The sequence below is a fragment of the Scatophagus argus genome, chromosome 8 (assembly GCF_020382885.2).
Source record: "Scatophagus argus isolate fScaArg1 chromosome 8, fScaArg1.pri, whole genome shotgun sequence".
Lineage (NCBI taxonomy): Eukaryota > Metazoa > Chordata > Actinopteri > Scatophagidae > Scatophagus > Scatophagus argus.
In genome coordinates this window covers 9,746,631-9,758,688 of record NC_058500.1, presented here as the reverse complement: position 1 = coordinate 9,758,688, position 12,058 = coordinate 9,746,631, and the positions used below count along the sequence as shown (strand labels likewise).

General features: G+C 42.7%; 1 protein-coding gene across 2 annotated transcripts in view; it reads left to right on the top strand.

Annotated features, from left to right (window-relative positions):
- Positions 1–12,058, top strand: part of nkain4 (sodium/potassium transporting ATPase interacting 4) — a 41,699-nt gene that overhangs the window by 4,091 nt on the left and 25,550 nt on the right. For both annotated transcript variants that reach the window (XM_046397164.1, XM_046397163.1), the window contains exon 2: positions 11,295–11,432. In XM_046397164.1, the coding sequence (XP_046253120.1) occupies positions 11,295–11,432 (138 nt within the window). The remainder of the gene's footprint in view (positions 1–11,294; positions 11,433–12,058) is intronic.

The following is a 12,058-nucleotide window of genomic DNA, read 5'->3' as shown; positions in this document are numbered from 1 at the left end:
ACTGCTAACTTATTTGCTTTATGGAAGCACTAACATTCAAATTTCCTGTTGAATATTCATGACCATAGATAGGCTGGATGTCTGTCTCCCACCTGACCAATATCCATGTGCATGTGTGCTGACAGACACGCACATAACTGCACTCACACACACACACAAACACACACACACACGGTCCGATAGCTTTGATATTAATGCATCACAGAGCTGTAATTAAGAATAATTACAGCAGCTGCGGCAAATTGTATGTCAGTAAAACATTGTATGCTATCATGGCAGCAGACCTGGGTGTAAGAGTTAGAAGCACCACGATGTGTTCGTAGCTGTTACTGCTATGGTACAATCCTGATCTGTTTTGTCAGTTTCCCAGAAGAAGCGATATACCTAAACCTGGATGGTGTTCTTGGCAAGAGTGGGAAAATTTCAATTTTACCAGTAACAGATGCTATGAACATTTGTTTAGTGTATCTCCTTTGGTGGGTGTTTTGTTGAGTGAATGTGTGTAACTTCTTTAATGGCTGTGTGAGTGTGGAGGCTGGTGTGATCAATGATAATGAACTGTATTTCCTTGGCACTGCCAGGCTGATGGAGGAGATAGGCCAGCGGGAATTGAGTGGATGTCACAGCTATTTTATCTCTTTGTTTCCCTCTGTCTTTGTCTTTGGCTCACTGGGCCTCCTATCAAGTTCTCACGAAACCTTGATTCATATCACTGTGAGCAGAAACACTTTTTTTTTTTTTTGCACACATGGCATCAGAATAAGATAACATTCCTGTCCTGAATTACCCATTTAAAATGTGGTGAAACTGTACAGAGATTGGCTTTCCATAAACAATTTGTATTCTCCAAAATGTCAACAGATGCCAACAGCGATATATTCGTTGCTGCCTTATTTTCTCAACTAAATTTAAATGGAGCTGCACCAGTCTGTGCTTAGTGTTAACACTATTAACAATGGTGACTGTATTCATCACATGTAGACTAGTCGTTTCTCTGGAACTGTCATGTTTTCAAGAAATCAACTCTGATGGAATTTGAACCAACACAGATTGTGGTGTGATGCAGTTCATGTTGCAATTATCCAATTAGCACAGCCTTGCTTGTTAGTAGCCCTCTTTCATTCTTTTTTATTAGCTTAGATTGCTGATTTACGCTTTACACTTACAGGCAACTAGATAAGTAATACAGATATAAAGAAAAACAAAATAACAACATCTATGTTGAGTTGATCCTAGCCCATTTATGTCTTAGACTGGAAGCCACTTTTATTACCCCAGTTCCCAAAGGCACAGTCTCAGCAGTTTGCACAGTGTATCAAATCAATATTTAAAATCTACTAATCTGAAATGAGTATAAGCATAAATATTTAAATTTTGCTTTTTTTTAAAGGTGGGTTCATGTGGTTTCCTTTCCAGCGATGTATGAAAGTGGAGGATGGACAGCAGAAGGCTCTAACATTATAGGATCATGGGCCACAGAAGATTCAGTAGTTCATGTGATTTCAGAAATGAAGGTCTTAATCCTGTTTTACATTGTCTCTGGGCCTTTATCCTTTTCATTTTGAAGGGCATGTAGGTCACCATAATTAGGTACAACTGCTATGTGTGTGTGTATGAGGACTGTGCTTGTGCTGTCAAATGGACCCCTGGTGTTCACTACTGATTGTGGTCTCTTGACCCAGGCTGTGTTGATTGCTCTGGCTCAACAGCCCTCGTCCACAGAAGAGTAGACCCTGACAGGTCCTGCCTGGCCTTACCAGTCCCGTCTAAGAAAAAAAAAAAAACTTGATTAAACAACAGCCTACAGTCTTCAAGAAAATGTGTGTGTGTGTGTGTGTGTGTGTGTGTGTGTGTGTTGTAGGTCATAAGGCAAGGTGACAGCCTAATAAATTCACGCTCACATCCCAGACTTTTGGAGCTCCCTCCAGTGTGTCACCATCTCACCTGAGAGCCTAATGCATCCTGGGTACTCAGGGATGAGAAGCACTGCTTGAATGTGTAATGAGTGTTCATGCTCCGCCCCTAACGTGTATCCTTTGTTAAAACACAGCATCCTCTTCCCCAGTACCCTCCCCACCTTGCTGTGAATGCGTTTGAATTATTGATTGCCATCTGATTTATCAGTGGGGCCAGAGCCACTGGAGATTCAGGAGAAATGCAGATACAAACATGGAGAGAGAAAAGGGGGGATGGGTGGTGGCCCGACCTCTCACTCTGGGCCAATTATGAGCATGACCCTAGAGACCCGAGATCTCTATGTTTAGCTCTTCTTTTTCCTCTCTACCATTTTCTATTTCCCTCCCTCTTTCTGGTGCGCTGTTACCACAGAAACCTTTCTATATACAATAAGATGCCGAAAAGCCTGCAGGAGATAAAATGTCTCGTTTTGACAGAGACAAGGGAATGTATGATGCAAATCAGAGTTGAGGGAGACCGGTGCTGGTAGACGACCTGGGGGGGGTTGGACTGCATAGAAGATGGGGCTCAGTACAACTGTCACTCTAAAGATAGCTCTGCTTACATATATAAATATAGCCCTTTACCTCACCACAAAAACGACCCACCCAAAGTGCACCATAGCAACCAGTCAGATACTGCGGAGTGGTTTGCCAGGGACCAACTTTATCTGAAATATGCTTATTTTATAATTTTGCTTTGCTTGTGAAAACAGACATTAGAGCATTTCCATTTTATGCTAATTGGGAAGATGTGCTGACCTTCCCCTTGTTGCTCTACCTTCCCCAGAGTTTTGGAGCCATTGGCCTTGCTATGTGCGTGTTGGTTTATAATAATATGTATATTCTTGAAAAAAAAAAAAGGCCATCTCCTCTTTGTCCCTGGTGGCCCCTTTTACAACTGTTCGCCATTTTAATGTCTTCAATTTAACAGACCATTAATTATGTGGTCATAGCGAAAAACCTTGGGCTGGCAATGGTGTGTGTGTGTGTGTGTGTGCGCGCACATGTGTTCACCCATGCAGAGGCTTTTGTGAGTGTGTCTGTGTGTGTTCCACATCAGTGACACTGCAATATTAAGCTATAATGGAGATAAAAGTAGAACTATTTGCAAGCCCATTTCTCTCTTTCCATTCCAACGGTTCCAGTGGTGTCATTTGTTATAGTGTGGCATCGAATAAATTGCTTTGGGAGCACCACAGCTGGGATGACTATCTTGACAGATCACATTCACTTGAATGGCTGCAAAGCATATTCATCTCACTCAAATCCACCTACTGTTTTGGACATTTAGTCTTTGTTTTACAAGCAGCTGATGACTTCACGGATGTTTTTGCTCTAATTATGTTGTGTGACCAGACAGTTGGTCGTCAGGGATGCACGAGGCATAACTTTCTCTGCTAGTGATGAAAGATTAAGAGTGATGGTCTTATGATGAAAAGAGCAACATTAGTGAGTCAATTATGGAAAGTAGAGCTGGAGGGTACAAACTGCTGACAGCTGTTTGCTGCTCTTGACTGCGTATACTTGATGTGAATTTCCTCTGTCGCAGCTAAATTGCCAACTTGTTAGTTGGGGCGAAACCTGAACAGTTTTTGTTAGATCTGGGACATGGGAAGGCAGGAAGGGAAAGGGGATTGGCTGTTTTAAGCTGCTCTCATTTCGTCACTTTCCCCTCCATCCTATCCATTGTTGCTGTGGTTGGGTTTTATCCAGCGCTGTATTCTTGTCCTGTTTTTCTTCAGTCAGCTCTTCTGAGAAATCAAAGTATCTGTGTGCGGTGCAGTCTGCTGTCTCATCTCTCATTTTCCATATGACACCCACACAACAAACAACAAATTTGGAGCCACGAGAAAAGAGACAAAACCTCACAAGTGACATTAATCCCTTGGGATGAGGCTGAAATCATAATAACCAGTGCTGCTGCATTCCTCTTCAAGTCAATGCAGCAAAGTCTAAATTAGCCCCTAATAATCCAAACATTGCCGCCACCTTCGCACTTGAAATGTTATGCTGGCGGCAAAGTGGAGGAAGGGAGATAAAGAGAGGAAGAGAGAGACTGAGCGAGATAAGCATTTTATGAGATACAAGCCATGTGAGGAAGGATGTTTGCTGTCACAGTGTATGAATTTGGGTCATATCTCAGTGAACCTTACTTCATAGTCAAGTCAGCTTGTGATTTTTTTTTTGTGCTGAAACCTATAGTCTAGTCAGTTTTGTGCAGGCTGCTGTTATTGAGAAAGTGAGTGATGTGATAAAAGAAAATTTGACTTGTGTATAGCTTATGTAATCTTCACACATTTCTGTATAAACTCTAACACAAACTGACACCCATCCATGTACAATATTTCTAGATAGGGGACTAATTGCAAAACCAGGTTTGCGAAGCACTTTTACTCACTTTTATGTACCATCATGTGACGTATATTGTAATTATTATTTAAGCATTGATTTCATCTGTCTAGCTTTAATCATATGAGGAAACTGCTGTAACAGATGGAGACACAGAAAGGGGATCAGTGTGTCTGAGAGTAACAAGTCCGGTCGACAAACCAGACAGAGCAAGAACTCTCAGTTGGTCTGAACATGGACTGTATACAGAGAAGGGAGAGCTTCATTCTGCTGAACTGGTAAAGCTCCAACCAACTAAACTCAGCTGTACTGAACTGAACTGAACTGAAGACAGTGGTGGACTCTGGTCTGTGAAATGTTAAAAGCTCAATCTCAAAGTGATCCACAGTAACAGAGAGAACGTTACAACACAACAGACCACTAAATTTGAAGTAGTTTGCCAGTGTCCAGAGGGAGACTCAGTTCAAAGGACTGGCTTTTATCGTATTTCTTTCAGAGGGACGGATTTGTGTGTTCCCAATAGCACTGAGAGATTAGCATGTTATTAGCACTAAGAGCACTGCAAGTTTAACATATTGCATCTCAAACAAAGAGCCCTTTCATTCATAGGCTTTCAGTAGTCACTTTGCAAAGAAACAGAACTACAGTGTGGACTCACTCAGTGTCTCTTGGCACCACTACCTAAAACAAGTGGCACTGAGGTACATAAGGACTATAGTCGCTGTGTTTCACTATGCAGACCATATTTCAAACAGCGAAGAAGAAAGTGGCTTATGAAGGCGCCCTACCTCTTAATCCTCGTCTAGCCCTGCTAGACCGGGCACCACCAAGGGCTATCTATCTATCCAACCCTCTATGTACCCAATAAAAGCCACACACATTGGCCATCACACACATACTGAGATTGGCACCATTAGTTACACATGGACCAGGAAGGCACCGGAGTATAATTACTTTACCCAGGCGAGAGGTGAAAAATCGGATTGGAGAAAGTTTTTGAGAAAGACTTTACTGCCTGCTGGGAGTCGCAGAGCAAAGACAAGCCAAGGCAAAGTATGACACATAAAAAAACCACCAGACAGTCTCTGATTCATGGCTCGTCTCTGTCTCTCTCTTTATTTAGATTTGGAATAGAATAGTTGTTTTGATTTCTCTTTGGATAGTAGTTACTTTGAGTAACACCAGTTCTGTGAGTATGGACGCAGCCCTCAAACAGCTTGTTAAACAGCTGTTAAATCCAACAGCAAAGCACACTCACTACTCAATGTGGTGGTAGTATGATGAATAAAATGCTGGACACACAGATGTTCTGAAGACGTGTGTGTATATGTGTTACCCCTCAATACAGTTTAAATACAGCACATCTTAAGAGGTCTTTGATGATCTGAAATGTTGAATCCCATCTGAAAATAATTAGTTTATATGCTTCAAATACTAATTTTTAGAACATTTTTTTTAACTTGTACACTGTCAGTAAAACATTCTGTGAATAAAAATCAGATCACAAGTTCCCTAAAATGTTTGCTCTTTTAGTGATTACGACATGCTGCATGATCACAAGTGATAATGAGTACACAGTCAGGACCACTTAAGTATTAGATGTACTGACAGTAAACCCTAAGTGACTGGATGAGAGTTCTCTGAAGTGTGATTTGGATGTTGCTTGACTCAAAACCCCGGTCAGGTTTAGGTTCTTCACCACCAGCTCAACCAGAGGATAACTTAATTTAACTCTTCTCTTCCTCTTTTTTGCTTTATTTTATTCTGTTTAGAACCTGTAGAGGTATATTTATCAGGTAACTCAAGAAAGAAAGAAAGAAAGAAAGTTGTAAATAAGAAAGTCTAAAAAAAAAATATCCAACACATTTTGTGTAGCAGAGATGTTTTTCTGATTTACTATCCTGTTACCATCTCCCGAGCCATCAGACTTGTGCTGCTTTCCCCTGGGGGGGATCTCAACAGCCAAATTATGAAGTGCCGATTTACATGGCTATACAAGCACTGATACAGCTGGAGTTACTGAGAAGTAATTTCCATATTCAAAACATCTGTTCTATGTCAATACTGTATGTAGAGAAAGACAGTAAAAGAGACATGAATCAGAGGCTGGTTGTCTGTTTTAAATGTGCCGTGTTTCCCTCTGGCAGACACTCCCTGTGACTCTCAGCCGGCAGTAAAGTAAGTCTGTGATACGCATACGAAACAGAATGGGTAATTTAGATACTGTATACAAATTACGCCTCTGAATCTCGTTGTTTTATCAAGGCTGATCTCTTTTGCTAATGTGGATTTGTGTGTCTAAGTGAAAACAGCCCATTAGCGAAGCCAGTGAGATTTAAAAAAACAAAAAAAACAAACAACCCAGGATATAACATGGTGGCAGGAATTCTCTGCGCTTCACCCCGCACATCTCCCGCCACTCTTCGATGCCGTCCTTCCGCCTGACTGTGTGAGTCAAAGTTATATGCTTGAACATAGAGGCGACTGACTCATGCAGCCTAAAGTCGCACAGAATGGCTTCTCTCACGCGCACACACAGACCTGCTTTTCAAAGCCACAGATGCTGATGACACATTCAGTAACATATTATCAGAGGACATTTCACAGAGGGCACGCACACAAAGAGAAACACTGATGTGATTTATAGTATCCGCAGGCTAAGGTGAAAATGAGAGAATCACCGGTCACCTTCCTGCTCTCGCTCTGGGTGGGTCTCGTCAGGTCCCCTTCCCCGTTCACACCTAAAACCTCATCAGAAGTGTGTCCTGATGCTGCATATCACTAACTTAAGATAACTCTTGCCACATGTTTTGGTCTGTGTTTAAAATCCCAGTTGAATGCGTGGGGCAAAGCGAACTGTTTTATGATGCATTTATTTCATCTCGAGCACACATGCACATCTTAATTAGTTATCAGATGATGCAGATCAAACATTTCTTCCCTCTCAGACACGTTCGCTCTGATCCTCTCATCGCTCTTTTATGTGTAGCTCACTTCGCTCTCTTCTTCTTCTTCTTCATGGCATGTCAAAAAAAAAAAAAGCGGTGATGATTGGAATGTTTGGGGGCTTTGATATTTGTGGGTTGAGGAAAGGAAGTATTTTAGTGCAAGGATGTGTCCGCTTGCATCGTCTTTATCGCTTTGTGTGTGCGCACCTTTTGAAAACGAGAATACGCATCAGCTAACGTCATCGAACAGAAGTGGCAGTATTGAGGTCTACGATCCTTGTTAATAACCTGGTGTCACATGGCTGAAAGAGAGAATAATTGATGGTTTTGGAGAGCTGGGGATAGAATTAGAAAAAAATTGACTGGTGTGAAAAGAGAGAGAGAGACAGATTGAACAAACAAAGGAGTGGAGGTGAGAGAGGGGCTTGTTGCATCCTGCTGTTGTACCCACCCTCTAATTGCTCAGTATTTATGGTGGGAGGAGTGATACATGTGGGTAACATTCTTCTCTACATATACACACCCGAAACCAAAATACACACTAAGCGATCCCGTCACCCTAGAGGGAGTCATTTGTGCTTGCTGGAGGTCGGTGGGAGGCTTTTACGGGCCGTTATGTAGCCGGCTCACTATTCCTGGAAAAGCATTGGTATCTTTTGATCAAATTCTACCCCACTCTCCAGTAGACCGCTTCCTATGAATTGTGGGCTAATTGTGCCATATGGGTTTGTGTGATTGTCTGTGTGTGTGCCTGCATGCGTGTCTGCTTGAGGGAGAGACCTTTCTATTCTTGATTGATTGTTGTCATCTTGGTGGATTATTGAGTTAGCAGCGAACGTGATAGGCTTACTACAGTGTCTCAGAGTAGAGAAGACACACCACACACACACACACACACAGAAGTGCACACACACACGCACGCACACACACACAAGCCTCATGCCTATACACTTTTAATTCAATGAGCGGTGGAAATATTGCAGAGTCCACGTGTAATGAATACATCCAGGGGTCTAAAGTGTGTGTGTGTGTGTGTGTTGCATGGATGAAGGTTTATGTGAACAAGTATGACTATGGTCCTGTACTGGGGCATGTGGGAATCCAAAAAGACTAAAAATTGTTCTGTCTTATCTAAAAATTTATGTTAGCGCCAAGCATATCCATATAAGAACAGGAGGCTTCTTGCATTCATGCAGCCAAATAGGAGAAAAGTTGTCTTTGGATCTCTCTATTTCCAGAAGAATTACCAGAGGGCATTCTTAAAGCTCAGCTCCACAATCCTCAACATCACAACATAAACTTTACCCTATTTTCCACTGTTACCGACACGTAAGACAATTTTAGACTTTAACTTGCTAAATGCACAGAGGAGGTGAGATGTACAGTATGCTTTGTATTACTTTTTCCTAACTATGTACACGTATCATAATCAGGAGAAAAAGCCCTGACTGATAAAATAGAGGGCGCCACTGTGGTGCAGTGGTTAGCACTGTTGCCTCATAGCAAGAGGGTTCAAATCCCGGTCTGGGCCCTTCTATGTGGGGTTCGCATGTTCTCCCTGTGCCTGTGTGGGTTTTCTCCGGGTACTCCGGCTTCCTCCCACAATAACAAAAAACATGCACATTAGGTTAATTGGCTACTCTACATTGCCCCTAGGTTTGAGTGTGTGGTTGTCTGTCTTTGTGTGTTGGCCCTGCGATTGACTGGCGACCAGTCAAAGGTGTACCCCGCCTCTCGCCTGTAGTCAGCTGGGATAGGCTCCAGCTCCCCTGCGACCCTGACGGATAAACGGTATAGAAAATGGATGGATGATAAAATAGAACTTTGAATGCGAGAAGCAGGCTTTTCTCTTATCTGCAGCATTCTTACTAACAAAGTCATGTCATGTTCAAAAATAACTTGTTTTACCAAGCGTTGTCTGATCTCATCAGAAGGCAGAAGTGTTTATAGCAGTTACAAACTGCCACACTGGAAGGTGGAGCGAAAAGCTGAACCTCACAAGAGATAAGTAAAGTATTGCTAAAAAAAACATTGATAATGGCACACGTTTTTAGACAGTTTCCTGGGAGACGTTCATTGTGTTGTACTCAGTTGTACTTATGAGAACTGACGGTGATGGTCTGTGATGAGCCCTCCCAGTTCGACATAAGGTATTGGGGGGGGGGTGCAGGGCTTTCTGAAGCTACTCTGCTATCCCATAAACAACTCATGAAGCACAGTCGTAGCTTTAGGCTTCCTTGAACTGTTGCCGCTTTATGTTTTGAAGTGATCGTATGTGTTTGATTTGATTAGGACATGGAGCTTAATTCAGGTTTGCTCTACTCCTTAGGTCTGTATTCATAGAATTATCTGTTGTTTGTCCAGGCCTGTCTATAAAGCCATAGCTGATGAGTAACCCCACAAATGTTGTCTTGCCTCAGAAGGGTCAGTCAGGCTTCCCAGCCAATTTAACTGCAGACTGACTGCACCTCATCTTCTCTGATGTCCTCCTGCTCGGCTTTTATTGAGCTTCCTAACCCTGACCCGGAGCTGACCAGAAGACATACGACTCTTATGACTTTATCCATTTCCATCAGCCTGTCAATACAGGGTATAGACAGAGATTATTAAGAGGGAGGGAGCTCAGTCACTCTACAATAACAGATGTAATTTGTGATTTTATCTCTATATCACCATTTATGTGTTTTTTTTTTCATTATTCAATGGTGTTCTCCCCATTGATCTCAATTTTGTTACCCAGCAATTACTCGTTTATTCTTTTTTCAACTAGAATGAAAGCTGTATCATCAGTTTTTTTGAGCTATTCCCTGACTTTATGTATGAAAGTGCTCGGTGCACTTCGCCCTCGTTTGCTGCACACCCTGTCTGTTGCGTTATTGCCCTCGCCCTCTATGCAAAGAGGTGTTCACTTTTAATTATCACTCAGTATTTGATCATTGCGCTCCCCTGCCTGTCACAATGTCTCATTGGTTTGCTGGTAACATTTCCATTACATTAAGAAGTGCAGCCATGGCTATCTGTGTGTGTGTGTGTGTGTGTGTGTGTGTGTGTTTGCGTGAATGTGCTCGGTGGTGCGCTCCTATCATTGCAGCAGAGACGAGATTCCTCCCTCCCTCATCCATCTTCAAGCGCTTGGCTGGAAATGACATGTCGACACACAACGAAACACATCGTTGCTTGAGACACACACACACACACACAGGGAATGGATTGGAATTGGATTGGCAATGGGATTTTAATTAAATGTTTTGCATGCCCCCCCACCCCCATGTATTTTTCCCCAAATGGCATGCTAATTGAGTTGATGCAAATAGTGACTCACAGTCTTAAAGGTTCAAATTGCTTTGTTTTGCTGTTGCACTAGCTCTTTGCTCACAAAAACCTCCGGTAGAGGGAAGGGAGATAGAGAACAAAAAGACAGGACATCAGGAATGAATCAATGGTGTATCAAGAACTGGCCTGAAACTATTATAAATGTAGGAGTGGAAAGGGTGAGCCTGTCTGAGATACACTGTGGAATTTGTCTTTTCATTGTAGAGGGTTTAACTTTGCTTACAGATGTATACACATCATTTGCAAGCACATATTTTAATAAGCATCTAAGCTCACAGCAGTGGTATTATTAAGGTAGGCCCTCACCTCCCGTAAACTTCCAGAGTGTTCTCATTCCTGGAGGCCACTGGCAGGAAGGTTGGAAATGGTGAGCCCTTCTTTAGCTCAGCAGGGGTTGAATTGATAAATCTGTCATTGCTTGTTTTATGAAACTTCAAGTCTTCACCTCTGGGCGCTCCCACAGTCAGAGGCTGAGACAACTCTTGCTCAGTGTTGGGTCGTTGACCAGTGGCTGTGAGGTGAAAAGATAGTCTGCAGTTAACTACGAGTGGCATATGACTAAGTTGCCTGGAGATGTTTTATGGACTGTGTAGCTTTGGCAACCCCCACAATGTTTTTTGCAGCTCACTGTCGCAGCAGGTCGGGCAGTTTGCTTTCAGAACATGTCAACCTGATCACATTTGTCGCTGTTCTTGTCTCACTTTAGGTGCTGGCTTTAGAAAGACAGGTATTTGATTTTCTGGGTTACCAGTGGGCCCCAATCCTCGCCAACTTCTTCCACATCATCATCGTCATCCTCGGCCTCTTTGGCACCATCCAGTACCGGCCGCGCTACATTGTGGTGGTGAGTACACACATCACAAGACTTGTAGTTCACGTGAAACTCTGAACAGTCTGTCGCATAATCCTGTTCCTCACGGTTTTTGTTAAGCAGTGTCACATCACTTTGCTTTAGTTCTCTGCCTGTGCACCTCATTGGACATGTTGTTGCCTTTCCTCTCTAATTGCAAAGTGTGCCGCACTCTCTTGCGCATTGTGTTACACCCTTAAATCTCTCTAATCCCATGGTAATTAGAGCTAATTAAAGGGGGTGGGGATGTTTTGTGTGTGTGTGTGCGGGGGGGGGGGGGGGGGGGGGGGGTAAGGAGCTCATCAGATTTATACTCAGCATTGAGTTTCTGGACAGAGAAGGTCGTTCTTTGAAATATGGTGTAAAGCATGTGCTGCCTGACCCATTTTGTTCGAAAGTGCCACCATGGAGTTTCATAGATGTGCTTTTATGAGCCATATTGTTCATCTAGGCATTAAAGCCTATTTTCAGCAGCAGTGGTTGAAGCACAATGTTAATGACAAGTAAAGATTGGACCACAAAGAGACGGAGGAGTAAATACAGAGGCCCAGGCGAGATGTAGACGGGTAAACCGGAGCCACACAGGATAAGATTAAGAGACAGAGGAAGTGGGAATTGAA